Source organism: Pipistrellus hanaki, assembly GCF_964339955.1.
Source record: "Pipistrellus hanaki genome assembly, chromosome: 19".
In the NCBI taxonomy this organism is placed as follows: Eukaryota; Metazoa; Chordata; class Mammalia; order Chiroptera; family Vespertilionidae; genus Pipistrellus; species Pipistrellus hanaki.
The window spans coordinates 8,825,099-8,843,082 of NC_140521.1; the positions used below are offsets into that span (position 1 = coordinate 8,825,099).

General features: G+C 48.3%; 2 protein-coding genes across 2 annotated transcripts in view; one reads left to right on the forward strand and one right to left on the reverse strand.

Annotated features, from left to right (window-relative positions):
- Positions 1-4,169, reverse strand: part of RILPL2 (Rab interacting lysosomal protein like 2) — a 13,006-nt gene extending 8,837 nt beyond the window's left edge. The window contains exon 1 of the mRNA XM_084867816.1: positions 3,469-4,169. Within this exon, the coding sequence (XP_084723942.1) occupies positions 3,469-3,801 (333 nt within the window). The 5' untranslated portion in view covers positions 3,802-4,169. The remainder of the gene's footprint in view (positions 1-3,468) is intronic.
- A 9,063-nt stretch (positions 4,170-13,232) lies between these two features.
- SNRNP35 (small nuclear ribonucleoprotein U11/U12 subunit 35) lies at positions 13,233-17,982 on the forward strand. Its single transcript, XM_084867804.1, has 2 exons — positions 13,233-13,373; positions 14,321-17,982. The coding sequence occupies exon 2, from the start codon at positions 14,324-14,326 to the stop codon at positions 15,062-15,064; it is 741 nt and encodes a 246-aa protein (XP_084723930.1). The 5' UTR covers positions 13,233-13,373; positions 14,321-14,323; the 3' UTR covers positions 15,065-17,982.
- The last annotated feature ends 2 nt before the right edge of the window (positions 17,983-17,984 follow it).

The following is a 17,984-nucleotide window of genomic DNA, read 5'->3' on the forward strand; positions in this document are numbered from 1 at the left end:
GGCTGACGCAGCCTGTCCACTGTGCCCCCACGGGAGGTCACACTGTCCGCGGTCCCTGGTGGGGCCTCCTCCGTGCCCTTGTGCCTGGAACTGAAGGTGTCGGGAGGAGGGCGCAGGGCATGAGCTGTGATGCTGGGTGAATCCCTGAACTGCTCTCGAGCCTCAAAAGCCAGGCTGCTCATCATGATTTTCAACCACCTCCTACGATGACACAAAAGTAGAGCCTTGCCCTAGCCAGATTGGCTCAGTGGATAGAGCATGGGCCTGCAGATTCAAGGGTCCCGGGTTCGATTCCGGCCAAGGGCGTGTACCTTGGTTGCAGGCTCCTCCCCAGCCCAGGCCCTGTTCAGGGCTCGTGCGAGAAGCAACCAATCGATGTTTGTTCTTCTCTCACATCAATGTTTCTCTCTGTCTTTCCCTCTCTCTTCCACTCTCCCTAAAAATCAATGAAAAAATATCTTCAGGTGCCGGGACCGGTTTGGCTCAGTGGATAGAGCGTCGGCCTGCGGACTGAAAGGTCCCGGGTTCGATTCCGGTTAAGGGCATGTACCTTGGTTGCGGGCACATCCCCAGTAGGGGGTGTGCAAGAGGCAGCTGATCGATGACTCTCTCTCATCGGTGTTTCTGACTCTCTATCCCTCTCTCTTCCTATCTGTAAAAAATCAATAAAATATATTTTTAAAAAATATATATCTTCAGGTGAGGATTAGCAATAAGGTATATATATTGTAGAACGATATACACGGTATATGTATTAGGCCTTATTTGTAAATGTCATTGCGGCTGCGGCTAAGGAGTAGGTGAAATTCGAGTGCAGCAGGAGAAACCTTCACGCTTCCCTGGGAATTTCAGTGACCCTGGCCGATGGCCTTTCAGGGCTCGCTCCTCAGTCTGTGACCTTGGATCCCAGCTCTGGAGGAATGTGTGTCTTACCCCTCCCACCAGCTGTGAGCCTCCAGAACGCAGGGCCCTCATTTGATCTACTTCCATGGCCCCAAAGCACACAGTGCAGCCACTCAACAAATGCTGGTGCAGCATAAGGTCCAAGCACCATTTCAGTATGGTGTGGCTAAAACCAGCCCCTCTGAGCTCAGACCCTGCCTCCACCTCCTACTTGCTCCAAGTCCTTAATAAATTATTTGCCTGTTCTATGCCTCCATTTCTGTCAAATGGGTATAATCCTATATAATAAAAAAACTAATATGCAAACTGACTGAATGGTGGAATGACTGGTCGCTATGACATGCTCTGACCACCAGTGGGCAGACGCTCAACACAGGAGCTGCCCCCTGGTGGTCAGCGCTACTCAGCCAGAAGTCCGGCTCCCGCCTCCACAGCAGCGCTCAAGATGTCCAACTGCCGGCTTAGGCATGGGGAGCGGGCCTAAGCCGGCAGTTGGACATCCCTCTGAGGGCTCCCAGACTGTGAGAGGGTGAATATCCTGCACAGGCCTCTAGTATAGTATAAAGATTAAGTGAGAGAGCCCTCTTAAGGCAGATCTTATTTTTAAAACTCTGGCTGAAGACTCTACACTGAGTATGATATTAACTTAGTGAGTTGGCAACAAGAATTTAAAAACTCATAAAGTAGAAAATATGACAGTGCTTCATGTTGAGTTGGGTAAGTTGATTCCTGAAATGTAATCCTGTAAAATGGAGGTATAACACACATGGAGTAAAACATATTACTCATGAATTTACTGCTTGATCTTTGCCATGTGTTTATAGCCACAAAGCCACAGTACATTTCCTCCCTGCTCCCTCTTACTGTCCCCGCCCTGGGGTTAGGTTAGTGCCAATCTGTCCTCTGTAAGGAAAGATTATTCTGCCTGTCCTCAAATCTCACATATGGTAGGCTGTCTTTTGTGCCTAGCTCCTCCTGTTTTTCTTTTTTTAAAAATATATTTTATTGATTTTTTACAGAGAGGAAGGGAGAGAGATAGAGAGCTAGAAATATCTATGAGAGAGAAACATCGACCAGCTGCCTCTTGCACACCCCCTACAAGAGATGTGCCCGCAACCAACGTACAAGCCCCTGACCGGAATCGAACCCGGGACCTTTCAGTCCGCAGACCGACACTCTACCACTGAGCCAAACCAGTTTCGGCTCCTCCTGTTTTTCAATGCAACACCTGGGAGGGTCATCCACACGGTTGTGTGTATAAGCACTCTGTTCTTTTTCGGAGCCGTGTAGTGTTCCATTGTATGGATACACCAGCATTTAAAAACCCACCCATTTCTCCGGTGCATTTGGATTCTTTCCAGTTTTGGCACAATTATGAATAAAGCTACTCTGAATATTCTCACACAGGTCTTTTTTGTGGCCATAAACACGAATTTCTCTTTAGTCAAACTTTATTTCTTCATCTAGGTCGAAGACACTCACAGTGTGATGCCTGCACCAATAGCATCAGCATTATCTGGAAGCTCGTTTGAGACACATATCCTCAGGTCTCAGTCCTGACCTACTGAATCAGAAACTCTGAGGCTGGGCCAAAACCGGTTTGGCTCAGCGGATAGAGCGTCGGCCTGGGGACCGAAAGGTCCCAGGTTCGAATCTGGTCAAGGGCATGTACCTTGGTTGCAGGCACATCCCGAGTGGGGGGTGTGCAGGAGGCAGCTGATCGATGTTTCTAACTCTCTATCCCTCTCTCTTCCTCTCTGTAAAAAATCACTAAAATATATATTTTTTAAAAGAAACAAAAAACAAACAAACGAACAAAAAACTCTGGGGCTGGGGCCCTGCGGTCTGTGTTTTAAAGAACACCAGGTGACGGTGATGCTCGCTAAAGCGTGAGAACCACTGCTCTCCATCATGGTAAAACATGCTAGCGGCCACTGATTTACAACTACCCAGGGGAGGGCCCAGCACCTGGTAACTGCTCCACAAATGTTTCCAATCACAGTGTTTCCAATCTGAGGACTGGATACTCGCAGTTGCTCTGCTTGTAGGGGCTTTGATAGTCAAGAGAGGAAAGGGGCCCAGCCGGTGCTGCTCAATGGTTGAATGTTGACCTATGACCCAGGAGATCATGATTCCTGGCCAGGGCATAAGCCCGGTTTGTGTGGGATGTGCAGGAGGCAGACAATCAACGATTCGCTCTCATCATGGATGTTTCTAACTCTCCCTCTCCCCCTCCCTCTCTAAAATCAATTTAAAAAAATGAATTTTAAAAGAGAGAGCAAGCCCTGACCGGTTTGGCTCAGTGGATAGAGCGTTGGCCTGCGGACTGAAGGGTCCCAGGTTCAATGTCAAGGGCATGTATGTACCTTGGTAGCTGGGCACATCCCCAGTAGGAGGTGTGCAGAGGAGGCAGCTGACTGATGTTTCTCTCTCATCGATGTTTCTAACTCTATCCCTCTCTCTTTCTCTCTGTAAAAAAATCAATAATTGTTTTAAAAGGGGGGAGGGGTAGGGGCCTCCGTGCCAGCGGGCACTGCCCCCCGCGCCCCCGGCCCCCGCACTCACCTCGGGGCCGGCCGCCGCGCCCCCTCTGCGCAGCGCCTCCACCTCCTTGCGCAGGCTGTCCCGCTCCATCCGCAGCGCCTCGGCCGCCAGGCTGCCCTCGTCCACCAGCGCCTCCAGCATCTCCAGCACGCGGACGATCTTGAACTGCAGCCGCGTCACCCGGGGGTCGCTGCCCAGCGCCATCAGCTCGCGGCCCACCACGTAGGAGATGTCGTACACGTCCTCGGCCGTCAGCTGGAAGGGGCTCTTGCCCAGGGCCCCCTCGGGCCCGGCCTCGTTCTCGTCCTCCTCCTCCTCTTCCACCTCCTCCTCCCGCAAAGGGGGCTCCTCCATGGCCGCGCACAGAGCCCCGCAGCCTCGGGAGCTGCTGCCTCCGAGTCTCCGAAGGTCCAACTTCCCCCGAACACAGAGAACTTTCCGCCGGAGCCCGCCCGCCCCGGCGGGGACGGCCCGGAGCGGCCAATCAGCGCGGCCGCGGGGGGGAGCGCGCGGCTCGGGCCCCGAGGCCCCGTGCGCCCCGGCGGCCGAGGACCCGGCGAAGAGCGCCCCGAAGATGTGGTTTGGGGAGGACGGACGTGGTCGGGAAGGGAGCGCAGCCGAGAAGAGCGACGGAGAGGATCGGGGTGGCCGCGGCCGCTCCCCGCCGGGCAGCCGTGGCAAACTCTCCTCGGGGAGGAGCTGCGGCGCGGAGCTCCGCCCCTGGCGACCGCGGCTACGGACGCCGAGTTTCCACGGAGAAGGGGGCGGAATTTCCGAGAGAGGGAGTAAAAAAAAAAGCACCCAGCTTTTTCCTTTCTGCACTCAGGCTTTCCAGCCGCAGAACTGGCCTTGCACCTGGAGGGAGATCGGGACTCTGATGTCTGCTGAGGTCTGCATCAGGGCGGAAAGCGGTCGTTGGGGGTTGCGAGAAGCGCCCAGGCCCATGGTTGCCAGGGCCTGGGGCATCGGACCCTCAGTTAAAATGAGGAACCCCTGCGCCGTGCGCTTTGCCCATTCTTGGGCTCCTCCAGGCAACCAGCATTGTGGCCTTGGCCAAGTTACTAACTCCTCCGAGCCTCAAAGTCCTCCCCAGTGAATAACAGACAGCACCGAGGTGGAGGGGTTGAATATACCTGGTGATGTTTCTATCTCTGGTGCATTTAGACATCAAGTCCTTAATAAACGGATGAGATGATGAGATAATGAGCGTGACAGAAAGCACCAGGAGGCGCTCAGAAATGCCAGCTGGTATTCTTCCTTCCCAGAAACAAACGTGAAGTTTGCGTGCCACGCGGACACTTGGCACGTGGGGTGGGGTGGGCACATTCTCCAGAGACACTGGTAGGGGGTATTCCTGATCCATCAGCAGTGGGGCTTGCAAAGAGAATTACTTCTGTTTTGCTGAGAGGTTTGTCACAGAGGGAGAGAGCTCAGCAACCGAGCCTACCAGCTTTCTTTGTAAGAAGCAACATAGACACTATTTCCAAGAGCACGGTGTTCCGAGGATCAGAGGCAGGATCCTAGGCAAGGGCTCGGATGTTACAATGCCCAGTGACTCAACACCGAGATAAAATATAAATAAAAACGGTACAGTCGCACAATGGATTAGTGTTCAGCCATAAAGCAAGGAAGGAATAGGGAGCCCGGAAATAAAACCTAACATATACAATCAAATGGTTTTCAACAAAGATGCCACAGCCATTCACTGGGGAAAGGACAGTCTTTTCAACAAATGGTGTTGAGAAAATCGGATATCCACATGCAAAATGTGAAGTTGGATTCATACCCTCATACAAAAAAAAAAAAAAAAAAAAAAAAAGAACTCAACAGGGATCAAAGACATAAACCTAAAAAACTCTTAGAAGAAAACATGACATAACGCTTATGTCATTAGACTTGGCAATTTCTTCAAAAGCACAGGCAACAAAAGGAGGATACATTGGGTTACACCAACATTTAGAACTTGTGCATCCAAGAACACAATTACCAGACTGAAAAGGCAATCTACAGAAGGGGAAACATTTGCAAATCATATCTGATAAGGGGTTAATATCCAGAATATATGTAGAAGGCCTACAATGCATCATCAACAACAACAAAAACCCAAGTAATGGGCAAAGTAAAAATCAAGGCAAAATCCTTAGCAAGATATTATAGCAAACAGAATCTGATACAACATAAAAAGTGTTATATATGACTAGGGGCCCGATGCATGAAATTCATGCAAAAGCAGGCCTTCTTCTCACAGCTGCTGGCACACTAACTGCTCCCCTGCCAACCCGATTGCCCCTAACTGCCCTCCCCTGCCAGCCTGGTCCCCCCCAAACTGTCCTCCCATGCAGGCTTGGTCTTTCCCAACTGCCCTCCCCTTTTGGCCATCTTGTGGTGACCACCTTTGACCACATGGGGGTGGCCATCTTCTTTGTTAGAGTGATGGTCAATTTGCATATTACTCTTTTATTAGATAGGATAACCAAGAGGGGTTTATTCCAGGAATGCAAAACTGGTTCAAAAAAATCAGACTAGCCTTGGCCAGATAGCTCAGTTGGTTAGAGCATCCTTTGATAGGCCAACGTTGCAGGGGTAATCCCTGCTCAGGGCACAAACAGGAATCAACCAATGAATTCACAAAATAGGTGGAACAAGTGGATGTCAAGGCACATACCCTGATTGTGGGTTCAATCCCCAGCTGTGGTGCCTGTAGGAGGCAACCAATGTTTCTCTCGCGCTCTCAAAATCAATTTGAAAAAAATTCAAATTTTATCTTATGTGCTCTTGACAAAAAATTTTTTTAAATACTTATTTTTAATGAGTTCAGAGAGGAAGAGAGAGGGAGAGAGATACATCAATGATGAGAGAGAGTCACTGATTAGCTGCCTCCCATGCCCTGAAAAGGGATCAAGCCCACAATCCCGGAATCCAGCTGTGACTTCCTGGTTCATAGATCGACACTCAACCACTGAGCCACATCAGCCAAGCTCAGTCCACAGCATTTTACTTGTGTATATATTTGTTTGACCTCCACTGAGATCAAGGGATAGCATGTTTTCAGCACTCCAGAGAGCTCTCTTAAAATTCTGGTCGAGAACTGCTCAGCTGGGGTGGCTCAGTGGTTGAACATGGACCTGTGAACCAGGAGGTCACTATTCCATTCCCAGACATACCCACCCAGGCTGCAGACTCAAATGCCAATAGGGGATGTGCAGGAGGCAGCTGATCAGTGATTCTCATTCTCTCTTATTGTTGATGTTTCTCTCTCTCTTCCTCTCCCTTCTTCTCTTAAATCAATCAATAAAAATATATAGTATTTTAAAAAACCATTGTGAAGCTGTACACACTATTGGTGCATTTCCTTTGGGTAAATCATACCTTGATAAAGTGCTGGGGCTGGGGCGGGAAGGGAAAGAATGAGGCACTGACACTCACTACAATGAGGATGCTCTCTGGCAACACTTTGCTAAGTGAAAAAAGCCATAAAAGACCACAAATTGGCCCTAACCGGTTTGGCTCAGTGGACAGAACATCGGCCTGCGGACTGAAGGGTCCCAGGTTTGATTCTGGTCAAGGGCATGTACCTTGATTGCAGGCACATCCCCAGTAGGAGGTGTGCAGGAGGCAGCTGATCGATGTTTCTAACTCTCTCTCCCTCTCCCTTCCCCTCTGTAAAAAAATCAATAAAATATATATTTTTAAAAAGACCACAAACTGTACGATTCCATTTATGTGAACTGTGCAGGACAGTTCTGTAGAGACAGAAAGTCTCCGGTCGTTGTCTGGAGCTGGGGGAGAATGGACGGCAGGTGTCTGTGAATGTGGACAGGGTTTCTTTCTGGCGTGATGAAAATGTTCTAAAGTTAGAGGTGGTGACGGTGGCACAATTCTGTGAATACACCACAAACCACCGACTGTACACGTGAAGCGGGTTAATTTTGTGATTTGTGAGTTACGTTCCAATGCTGTGAAGTGGAAGTAGCCTTCCCAGAGCAACCCTGTCAGAAAGAACTTAGTGTTGTTGAGTTTCTTTTTTTACCTCCAGTGTCCCCAGCCACCACTGCTGGTGTCAATCTCGTCCCCACCGCAGTGGCTGTCAACAGTCTGTTTGAAATTTCCCTAGAAATTCACCCTCTAAGGCACTGGATCTTCCTTCCTTCGTGCTTTACACCCTTTGCTACACAGGGAAACCTAGTGACTCATGCCTTTAAAATGTCAAGAGGTCTTCCATTGAGTAGCTATGCTTTTGATATAAAAGAGCATCTTTAGTTCATTTATTTACTGAACATTTACTGTGCAAAGTCTGTAGTGTCTTAGTCAATAAGGGCTATTGAGTTCAAGCAGTCTTTTTTTTTTTTTTTTAACCTTAAAAAGAGGAAGAGAGAAAGGACAGAGAAACATCGATTAATTGTTCCACTTATTTATGCATTTATTTATTTATTTAAAATATATTTTATTGATTTTTTACAGAGAGGAAGAGAGAGGGATAGAGAGTTAGAAACATCGATGAGAGAGAATCATCGATCAGCTGCCTCTTGCACACCCCCCACTGGGGATGTACCCGCAACCAAGGTATGTGCCCTTGACCGGAATCGAACCCGGGACCCTTCAGTCCGCAGGCCGACGCTCTATCCACTGAGCCAAACCGGTTTCGGCTGCATTTATTTATTGATTCTTATAGGTGCCCTGACTGGAGGTGGAACCCACAGCCTTGGTGTATTGGGATGATGATCTAACCAACTGGCTTGACTTGGACCTCACAAATTCCTACTTGCTGGTATATAAATCGGATCAAATTCCCTAATCTCTCCAAATCCCATGTCCTCACTGTAAATTGGGGGGAAAGTAGTCCTTAAGGCTGGTATAGGACTGGATGAGATAAGGCATAGAAAGTGCCTATTCCAGGGTCTAGCACATCATAAGAACCAATGGATGTTGCTCTTTATTACAAAGTGTTAATGACTCCTAGATTCCTCCTACAATTAACTGCACAATCTGTTGGCAGGTAATCATGACCCTTCTTCCTCTCTTGGGAAATTATGAAAACAGTTACGAGTTGTTGTTTTTTTTAACATGTATGTTTTTATTGATTTTAGAGAAAGGGAGAGAGATAGAAACATCAGTGATGAGAGAGAATCATCTATCACCTCCTACACGTGCCCTGCTGGGGATCGAGCCCGCAACCCGGGCATATGCCGTTGGCCAGAATTGAACCTGGGACCCTTCAGTCCGCAGGCCAACACTCTATCCACTGAGCCATAGGGCACAATTATAAGTTATTGTAGAGGCTCTTAAAAGTATGCTCCATGGAAATAACCCAAATGTCCACCCACGGAAGAATGGATAAACAAAACGGCTCCAGCCCACCCACGGAAAAATGCATCACCTGGAAACTTTTTAGAAATGCAAATCCTTGACCCACTGAATCAGAAACTCTGTGTTTTGACAAGCCCTCTAGGGAATTCTGATGCACACTCAAGTGTGAGAAGCAATGAGTGGTAGCATAGTGTTCAGCCACTTGCAAGCTGTGTTATGTTAGACGAGTAAATCAGGCCTCTCTCTACTCCAAGCTGTTTTCCCCGTTGTAAAATGGGGCTGAGGACAGAAGAGACCTTCCTAAGATTGTTGTGAGGAGCTTTACAACTGCGTCTGGCACACAGTAAGTGCTCAGTAGATGGCGGCTATTATAAACTCCTTTTGTCACTAAAATGAAAAATATAAGAAATTTCCCAAGTTCATATCATTACGTGGAAACAAGAGACAGAAAGTTAGATCAGTAACACCCACAGAATGTCTACAAAAAGTTTAAAAAAAAACTCCAATAGGCCCTAGCTGGTTTGGCTCAATGGATAGAGCGGCAGCCTACTGACTGAAGGGTCCCAGATTTGATTCTGGTCAAGAGCACATGCCTGGATTGTGGGCTTGATCCCTAGTATGGGGTGTGCAGGAGGCAGCTGATCAATGATTCTCTCTTATTATTGATGTTTCTATCTCTCTCTCCCTCTCCCTTCATCTCTGAAACAATAAAAATATATTTTAAAAAAATAAAAAGTCCCAATTAACCTGGTGGTGTGGATCAGTGGTCACAGTTGGATTCCTGGTCAGGGCACATGCCCCAGATTTTGGCTGCATTCCCAGTGTGGGATGTACAGGAGGCAGCCAATCAATGATTCAATGGTTCTCTCCCATCATTGGTGTTTCTCTCTCTCTCTTCCTCTCTGAAATCAATTGGGGGGGAAAAAAGAGTGTGTGTATATATATATATATATATTCCCAATGATACGTCATGGTAACGAGGTTTTTAAAAATAATTTCAAAACCAACTTTTCCCCAGAGATTTAAGACGGGCATGCAGCCATAGGCAGCTTTTTTTTTTTCCTTTTTGTAGAAACCAAAGTGACTGTAAAAGCGAGTACAAAGTTAGGTCATACCTTACTCATGGTTAAACTAAGGAAAAAGTGAACTGGGAACCAAAAAGAAGTGGGTGGGTCGCACTTAATAAAAATGGAAGCGTGAGTGTTTGGGGACTAAATTGGTCCATCAATAGGGAAGTCCCACTGGCTGCCCACTGGGGGTCCTATTTTGGTACATCAAGCACAATAAGTCTGATGCCCTTTGGTGGCACCCTTTATTTCCTGAAGGGCCCGTTCACTCAATATGGCCCTCTTCCTGTTCTCTAAATTATTTTCTGGTCTTGTTACCCCTTCAGTCCCGCAGGGACACAGCAAGGGTTTTGGAGATGTTCCAAGTTTGGGTTAAATGCATACAATTTCTGGGTCATGACTTCATGTCTTGGCGTGAAAGGTCTTTAGAAAAGAATCTGGCTTCAGGAAGGGTGGTACCCAGGGCACTTTTTTTGAGTTCCTGTTTGCACAAGAGCACACTTAAAATACACACACAACTGCGGTGATGCCCTAGCCGGTCTGGCTCAGTGGATAGAGCATCGGCCTGCGGACTGAAGGGCCCCGGGTTCGATTCGGGTCAGGGGCACATGCCTGGGTTTCGGGCTCAGTTCCCAGTGGGGGGGGCGTGCAGGAGTCAGCCAATCAATGATTCTCTCTCATCACTGATGTTTCTATCTCTCTCTTCCTTCCTCTCTGAAATCAATACAAATATATTAAAAATATAAAACCAAAATGTTTATTCACCATAAAGAGTTGGGGAGGAGCAATAAAGATTATGGTGGTCCTCCCGTCACCACCGACCCTCCATCCTGTTCCACCATGGAATACAGCAATACACTCCTCCGAGAGTGGTTAAGAGAATGAAATGAGCTCAGTTCAGTGCCCAATGCTTGGTGGTTCCTTTAATACCAATCAGAAAGAATGTTCATAGCATCTCTTTTTTTATTGATTGATTGATTGATTTTAAAAATATATATTTTTATTGATTTTTTACAGAGAGGGAGAGGGATAGAGAGTTAGAAATATCAATGAGAGAGAATCATCGATCAGTCGCCTCTTGCACATGCCCACAACCAAAGCACATGCCCTTGACTGGAATCGAACCTGGGACCTTTCAGTCCACAGACCCACGTTCTATCCACTGAGCCAAATCGGTTTCAGCAGCATCGCTTTTTTTAAAAAAAATATTTATTTTTATCGATTTTTTACAGAGAGGAAGGGAGAGGGATAGAGAGCCAGAAACATGGATGAGAGAGAAACATCGATCAGCTGCCTCCTGCATGCCTCCTACTGGGGATGTGCCCGCAACCAATGTACATGCCCTTGACCAGAATCGAACCTGGGACCTTCCAGTCCGCAGGCTGACACTCTATCCACTGAGCCAAACCGGTTTCAGCAGCAGCATCGCTTTTAAAAAAATACTTTTTTATTGATTTCAGAGAGGAAGGGAGAGGGAGAGAGACAGAAACTTCAATGATGAGAATCATTGATTGGCTACTTCCTGCACACCCCACACTGGGGATTGAGCCCACAACAGGGGTATGTGCCGTGACTGGGCATCGAACCGTGACCTCGCTTCATAGGTCAATGCTCAACCACTGAGCCACAAGGTTCATAAGTGGATGCTCACCCACTGAGCCTCACTGGCCAGGCAGCACTGCTATCTACAATAGCTAAGATTTAGAAACAGCCCAAGTGCCCATCAGTAGATGAGTTGATATAAAAGCTGTGGTACATTTACACAACGGAATACTATGCAGCTGTGAAAAAGAAGGCTCTCTTACCCTTTGAAACAGCATGGAAGGACAGAGACTATTATGCTAAGTGAAATATGTCAGTCAGAGAAAGATAAATACCATACAATCTCACCAATATGTTGAATCTAATGAACAAAAGGAACTGATGGACAACATAAATTCAGAGACATAGAAGCATGGAACAGACTGTCAAGTCTCAGAGGGAAGGGGAGTGGGGTGGGAAGAGATTAATCAATGAACTTATATACATATACCCATAACCCATAGACACAGACAGTAGTGCGGTGAAGGCCTGGGGGGCAGTGTTGGGTTGGTTGGGGTCAATGGGGAGGAAAGGGACACTGGTGATATTTTCAATGGTAAAGACACAATAAAAAACAAACAAACAAACAAACAAAAACAAAGACTAGAAGACTAGTAGAGCAGGCCATGTTGCCCTCCAGACCTTCTGCTTGGTTTATAAGGTGTTTTGTTAAGTAATTAATTTTGTATATAATTTTAAAAAATATATTTTATTGATTTTCCACAGAGAGGATAGGAGAGGGATAGAGAGCTAGAAACATCGATAAGAGAGAAACATCAACCAGCTGCCTCCTGCACACCCCCTACCTGTCATGTGCCTGCAACCAATGTATATGCCTTTGACCAGAATCAAACCTGGGACCCTTCAGTCCGCAGACCGATGCTCTATCTACTGAGCCAAAAACGGTTTCAGCAATTTTGTATATAATTTTTATTTGGAACAGGGTGTCTCAAAAAATGTATACACACTTCAACAGCTGATGGCTCAATTTTGAAAGTGAAATCTACTTTAATAAGCACTGCCTTTATAATCATTCAAAGTGTGCGCATACATTTTTTTTGGGGGGGAGGGGGAACCCCATAGATGTGGCTGTCATGGGGATGGTTTCCAGATGACCCTTTGAGAGGCTAACAAGCCTATGAAAAGATGCTCAACATCATGGAGAAATGCAAATCAAACCTCCAAGGAGTTGGCCTTTTGCACCCCTTAGGAAACCCCACGGTGACAAATTCCCAGGCGACTCTCAAGTTTGGCTTGTGTGAAACGGGAACTTACCAAATCAAGGGGTTAGGGCACTGGTCGGCAAACACATTAGTCAACAGAGCCAAATATCAACAGCACAACTATTGAAACTTCTTTTGGGAGCCCAATTTTTTAAACTTAAACTTCTTCTAACGCCACTTCTTAAAAAATAAGACTCGCCTAGGTCGTGGTATTTTGTGGAAGAGCCACACTCGAGGGGCCAAAGAGCGGAGTGTGGCTCGCGAGCCGCGGTTTGCCGACCACGGGGTTAAGGAAACTCTGGGAAAACGTACCAACTTTCACTCGAACCAGCATAGGCATTTCCAGAAGAAGCCATAATTTAAAGTTGAAACCATATTTCATGGTCAAAGGCAGCCTGAAAATAAACTCTCCAGACGCTGAGGGAGCCCAATGCAGCGCATAGGAAGCCCGCGGCTCTCAGACCCCTAATTGCAGATTCGATAATCTTTCAACTCAACGGTGCAACCGAACAGGTTTTGTCTTCGTGGGGAAAAAATATTAGAAATTTCATTCTACTCGTAAATAATACGTCTTCGATGCTCAACATAAGGGATTACATTTTTTTTTTCTAACAAAAGCGGAAACAGCGCCCGTGACGAATCTGCTGTTGCCAATATAAAGGTCCGGTCGGAGTCGACACCAAGAATCTTCCATCCTTAGGAACCCGGCGCCGGTATCCGTGCGAGAGGGAGCCCCAGCCTGGGTGAGGTGAGTGGGAGCGGCGTGGCGGGAGCGGCGCCCGCCTGGCGGGAAGGACTTAATTCGGACTGGACGGCCTGTTCGCGCGCGCGCGCGTGTGGGCCGCCATGTTGGAACCTGGCAAAGGGGCGGGGGGACCATTCGGATTGTGTCTAGAGGAGCTGGGGCGGTAGCTGGGTTGGAAAGATTGCCCTTTCCTCTCTACGTCCACCCGGAAGGTGAGGGGCCGACGGCCAAGGCGGAGGCGCTTCGGGGTGTGAGGGGAACAGGTCTTTGCAGGGTCACTTCCGCCTTAGCGCCTGCGTGCCACTGCGCATGCTCGGCAGGCCTGCGGGTCCCGCTTTAAGTCCACCTGGGTGGGAAGCGCGGGAAAGTACTTTAAGACTCAGTGAGGACTTACTTTGATTGCTTAATAATAATTTTATTTGTATAATAATGTATAATGGTAAAGCAGTTTCAGAGATATTTATCTAATCTTCGCCGGTAAAGTGGCTTTTAGCTACATTTTATAGACGATTTACATTTTGCCCAACATAGAATGAGGTCTTTTTTTAGGATAAGGTCTTAAACCTGGGTGTTCCTGATGCCCAGTCTCATGCTATTCCCCCCCCCCCTCTTTCCTCGACTTTATCTCTAACGGTTAACTGCACCGCCCACCTTTACATGACACCATTCATCTCTCACAGCCTGTCCCCATTTATGAAATATCGAGAGGCCCCGTGCACGAAATTCATGCACAGGTGTGTGTGGGGAAGTGTCCCTCGGCCCAGCCTGCACCCTCTCCGATCTGGGACACCTGGAGGGATGTTAAACTGCCGGTTTAGACCTCTGGGAATCCACTCCCTTCCCTAATAACGAAGGGCTGAGTGGTGGTGCCTGCTGCACAGGGTTGCTGTGAGGATCAATGGGTAGCGCACAGTAGGTGCTACATCACTGCTCGCTGTGGTCCTTCCTAGAACATGAACGACTGGATGCCCATCGCCAAGGAGTATGACCCCCTCAAAGCCGGCAGCATCGATGGCACGGACGAGGACCCCCACGACCGCGCCGTCTGGAGGGCCATGCTGGCGCAGTACACCCCCAACAAAGGCGTCACGGGGGACCCCCTCCTCACCCTGTTCGTGGCGAGGCTGAACTTGCAGACCAAAGAGGAGAAGCTGAAGGAGGTGTTTTCCCGCTACGGGGACATCCGGCGGCTTCGGTTGGTGCGGGACCTGGTCACGGGCTTTTCCAAGGGCTACGCCTTCATCGAGTACAAGGAGGAGCGGGCCCTGCTCAAAGCCTACCGGGACGCCGACGGCCTGGTCATCGACCAGCACGAGATCTTCGTGGACTACGAACTGGAGAGGACTCTCAAGGGCTGGATCCCTCGGCGGCTGGGAGGAGGGCTTGGGGGGAAAAAGGAATCCGGGCAGCTGAGGTTTGGGGGGCGGGACCGGCCTTTCCGGAAACCCATCAATCTGCCCGTTATCAAAAGCGATCAGTACAGAGAGGGGAAGAGGGACAAGAGGGAGCGGTCCCGATCCCGGGAGAGACACTGGGAGCTGAGGACCAGGGAGCGAGACCATGACCGGGGCAGGGACAAGAGGCGGCAGGAAAGGGAGCCGGCCAGGGGGTGGCCGGGAAATGACTGGGAGAGAGAGCGGGACTTCAGGGAGGACAGGGCCAAGGGGAGGGAGCGGAGGGACAGGAGTAAGTAGAGGCTCAGCACCAGCACCAGCAGAGCCCAGAAGAAGGTAGAACGGAAGTAAAAGCACAGAGAGGTCCGCATTGCCTCATACCACGGTAACCAGTGCTAAATGAAGCTCCCTGACGATGCTCTGGCTCAGGTGGCGCAGTCAGTGGCTGTGGTCCCGTGCACTGAAAGGTGCTGGTTCGAATCCTGGTCAGGCCACATGCCCGGGGTGATGGATATTTCTCTTTCTCTCTCCCTTCCTCTCTAAAAAAAAAATCAATTAAAAAATATTTAAGAACAAACAAAAAACCTTACTGATGATAAAGCGTTTTGGACAAGTATCCTTTCTAATCTGAAACCCAGGGTCAAGCCGAACACACTGATGTCAGGAATTTCTCTCCTTCATCTTAGAGTTCTGCGGGCACGTTGTTTAATGAGCTCGAGAAACAACTTTGTAGCCGCCAGCCTCTGTACCGAAGGGTGTGTGCAAGGAGCCACAGGGGATTGGTTCTGAGAATTTTATTTTCTCCCATCCATTAGAAATGGTCATTTTGAGGGCCTGGTAGAAAGAAGCTATGGCCCCAAATCATTTGTGTTGCCCTGTGACTCCTGGGAACCCGGATCTGATCAGAATATGTTGTATGTTTTCCATCCTTACGTCTATCGTACAAGGAGTTGCTGAACTGAAATAAAAATGGGGTAGAAAAGTGAATCTGGGGGAAAATCCCAGAGGCTTCATGCTAACCACATCACTCCTTCCTGCCAAAACTACCCAGCAGCCCCTGGCTCCTGGCCCTGTGTCCTTTGCACTGAATGTGGTAAAAGTCTCAGCAGAGACAAGCAAAATACCCCACCCCCCTCTAGTCCTAGTAGTGGAAGAAGATCTGGGGGTCATCACCCCCCCTTGGGGCCCCCCACCCTGCCGTACCGGAACGTGTCTTCCTAGCAAGCCCTGGGGTCTCCGCCGACAATGAGGAGGTCTCCTGGGCTCCTGAGGAAGAAGAGCAGAGGCTGCTGGGCACCCAGGCACAGGCGGCCGCCAGAAATAGGGCCAGGCCTGTGGGCCACCCAGAAGCTACCTGGGGAGACAGGAGAGACTGGGCCAGTGCCTCCTTGCAAACGCCCTGGCCCTGCCTCCCGGTTCCCCAGAGGGCAGAGGTGCTGCATGTCCCATGCCTCTTCCTCACCAGCCCTGGGTCAGGAGGGGGGCCCCAGTGAGACCCAAAAGAGGGCCAAGTGGGGGAGGGAGCTCCTCTCTCAGGGGATGTACCATTGCCCAGGGGCCTAGCCCAGGCCCTCCCTGGCTCGCAATAACCAGCTCTGAGCTGGCACCCTCCCTCCAACCCCCACCACAGGCAGAACACAGGATTTCAGGGCAGCGAAACTACTCTGTATGGGACCTTATGGTGGGAACATAGAATTAGACATTTGTCCAAACCCATAGACTCTACAACCCCAAAAGTGAACCCCGGTGTGCATTATAGACTTCGGGAGACAGTGCTTTGTAGGTTCATGGATTGTAACAATTGTCCCACTCTGGTGGGAGATGTTGATCATGGGGGAGGTGCTATGGGGGGGGGGGGGCATGCAGGAGGCATGTGGGAAATCTCTGTACCTTTCACATTTGCTGTGAACTTCAAACTGCTCTAAAAAATGAAATCTTAAAAAATATAATAGATGAAATATTGGAACAGATTCTTCACAAGAGAAGATAGATGAATGGCCATACTGAGCAGATGAAAAGATGCCCAACATTGTGAGTCATCAGGGAACTACCCCAATTAAACCACAATGAGACACCAATTAAAAAGATCGCCAGTACCAAGTGCTGACAAGGATTTGGAACATCTGGCATTCGCACACATTGCCAGTGGGAATGTCCAACAGGATAATCACTTTGAAAAGGTTTTTCTACAGCTAAGCCTACGTTCATTATTTTTTTTGTGTGTGTGTGTGTGTGTGTGTGTGTGTGTGTGTGTGTTTTTGTGTGTGTTTTAATCCTTACCCAAGGACATGTTTATAGAGAGGAAGGAAGAGAGAGAAGGCAGTGAGAGAGAGAGAGAGAAAGAGAGAACATCTATCGGTTGCCTTTTGTATGTACCCCAACCAGTGATTGAACCTGAAACTCAGGTATGTGCCCCGACTGGGAATCGAACCATCAACCTTTCAGTGCACAGGACAACAATCAACCTACTGAGTCACTCTGGCCGGGCTACCTTCATTATTAGACTCAGCAATTTACCCAAAAGAAATGAAAACACTGTCTACACAACAGCCTGTGCAGGGATGTTTGCAGCAGTTTTATCATGGTGGCCACGAATCAGAAACAGCTCAAATGTCCACCAGCAGGTAAACGGATATGCAAATTGTGTTATAGCCATGCAGTGCAATACTACTCAGAAATACAAAGGAGTATATATGAATACATGTAACAACCTGCATGACTTTTAAAACTTTATCTGGAGCAGTGCATTCATACAGCATGGATTTATGTCAAATTCAGGATAGAAAAGGCCAATCTGGGCTATAGGGACAGAAAACAGGTCAGCGAGCGGTTGTTTGGGGCTGGAAGGGGTGGTGGGTTATTGATCACAAAGGGAGATTTTTGGGGGATGTGAACGTTCTACCTTGATTGCTGTGGCTTGGTGGTTTCATGGGTGGATAAATCTGTCAAAACTCACCCAATGTATACTTAATGTGGATACATTTTATTGTATGCAAATTACACCTCAATAAAGTTGACTTTAATTTTATTTTTTATTGAGCTTTAGAGAGAGAGAAACATCAATTTGTTGTTCCACTTATTGATGCATTCATTGGTTGATTCTTGTATGTGCCCTGACCGGGGATCGAACCCACAACTTTGGCTTATCAGGACGACACTTGAACCAACCGAGCTTCCCAGCCAGAGCCAATAAAGTTCATTTAAAAAAAAAATAAAAATC

Bases quoted from the DNA above. Each gene is read 5' to 3' on its own strand.
- SNRNP35 (XM_084867804.1), top strand. From the start codon at position 14,324: ATGAACGACTGGATGCCCATCGCCAAGGAGTATGACCCCCTCAAAGCC.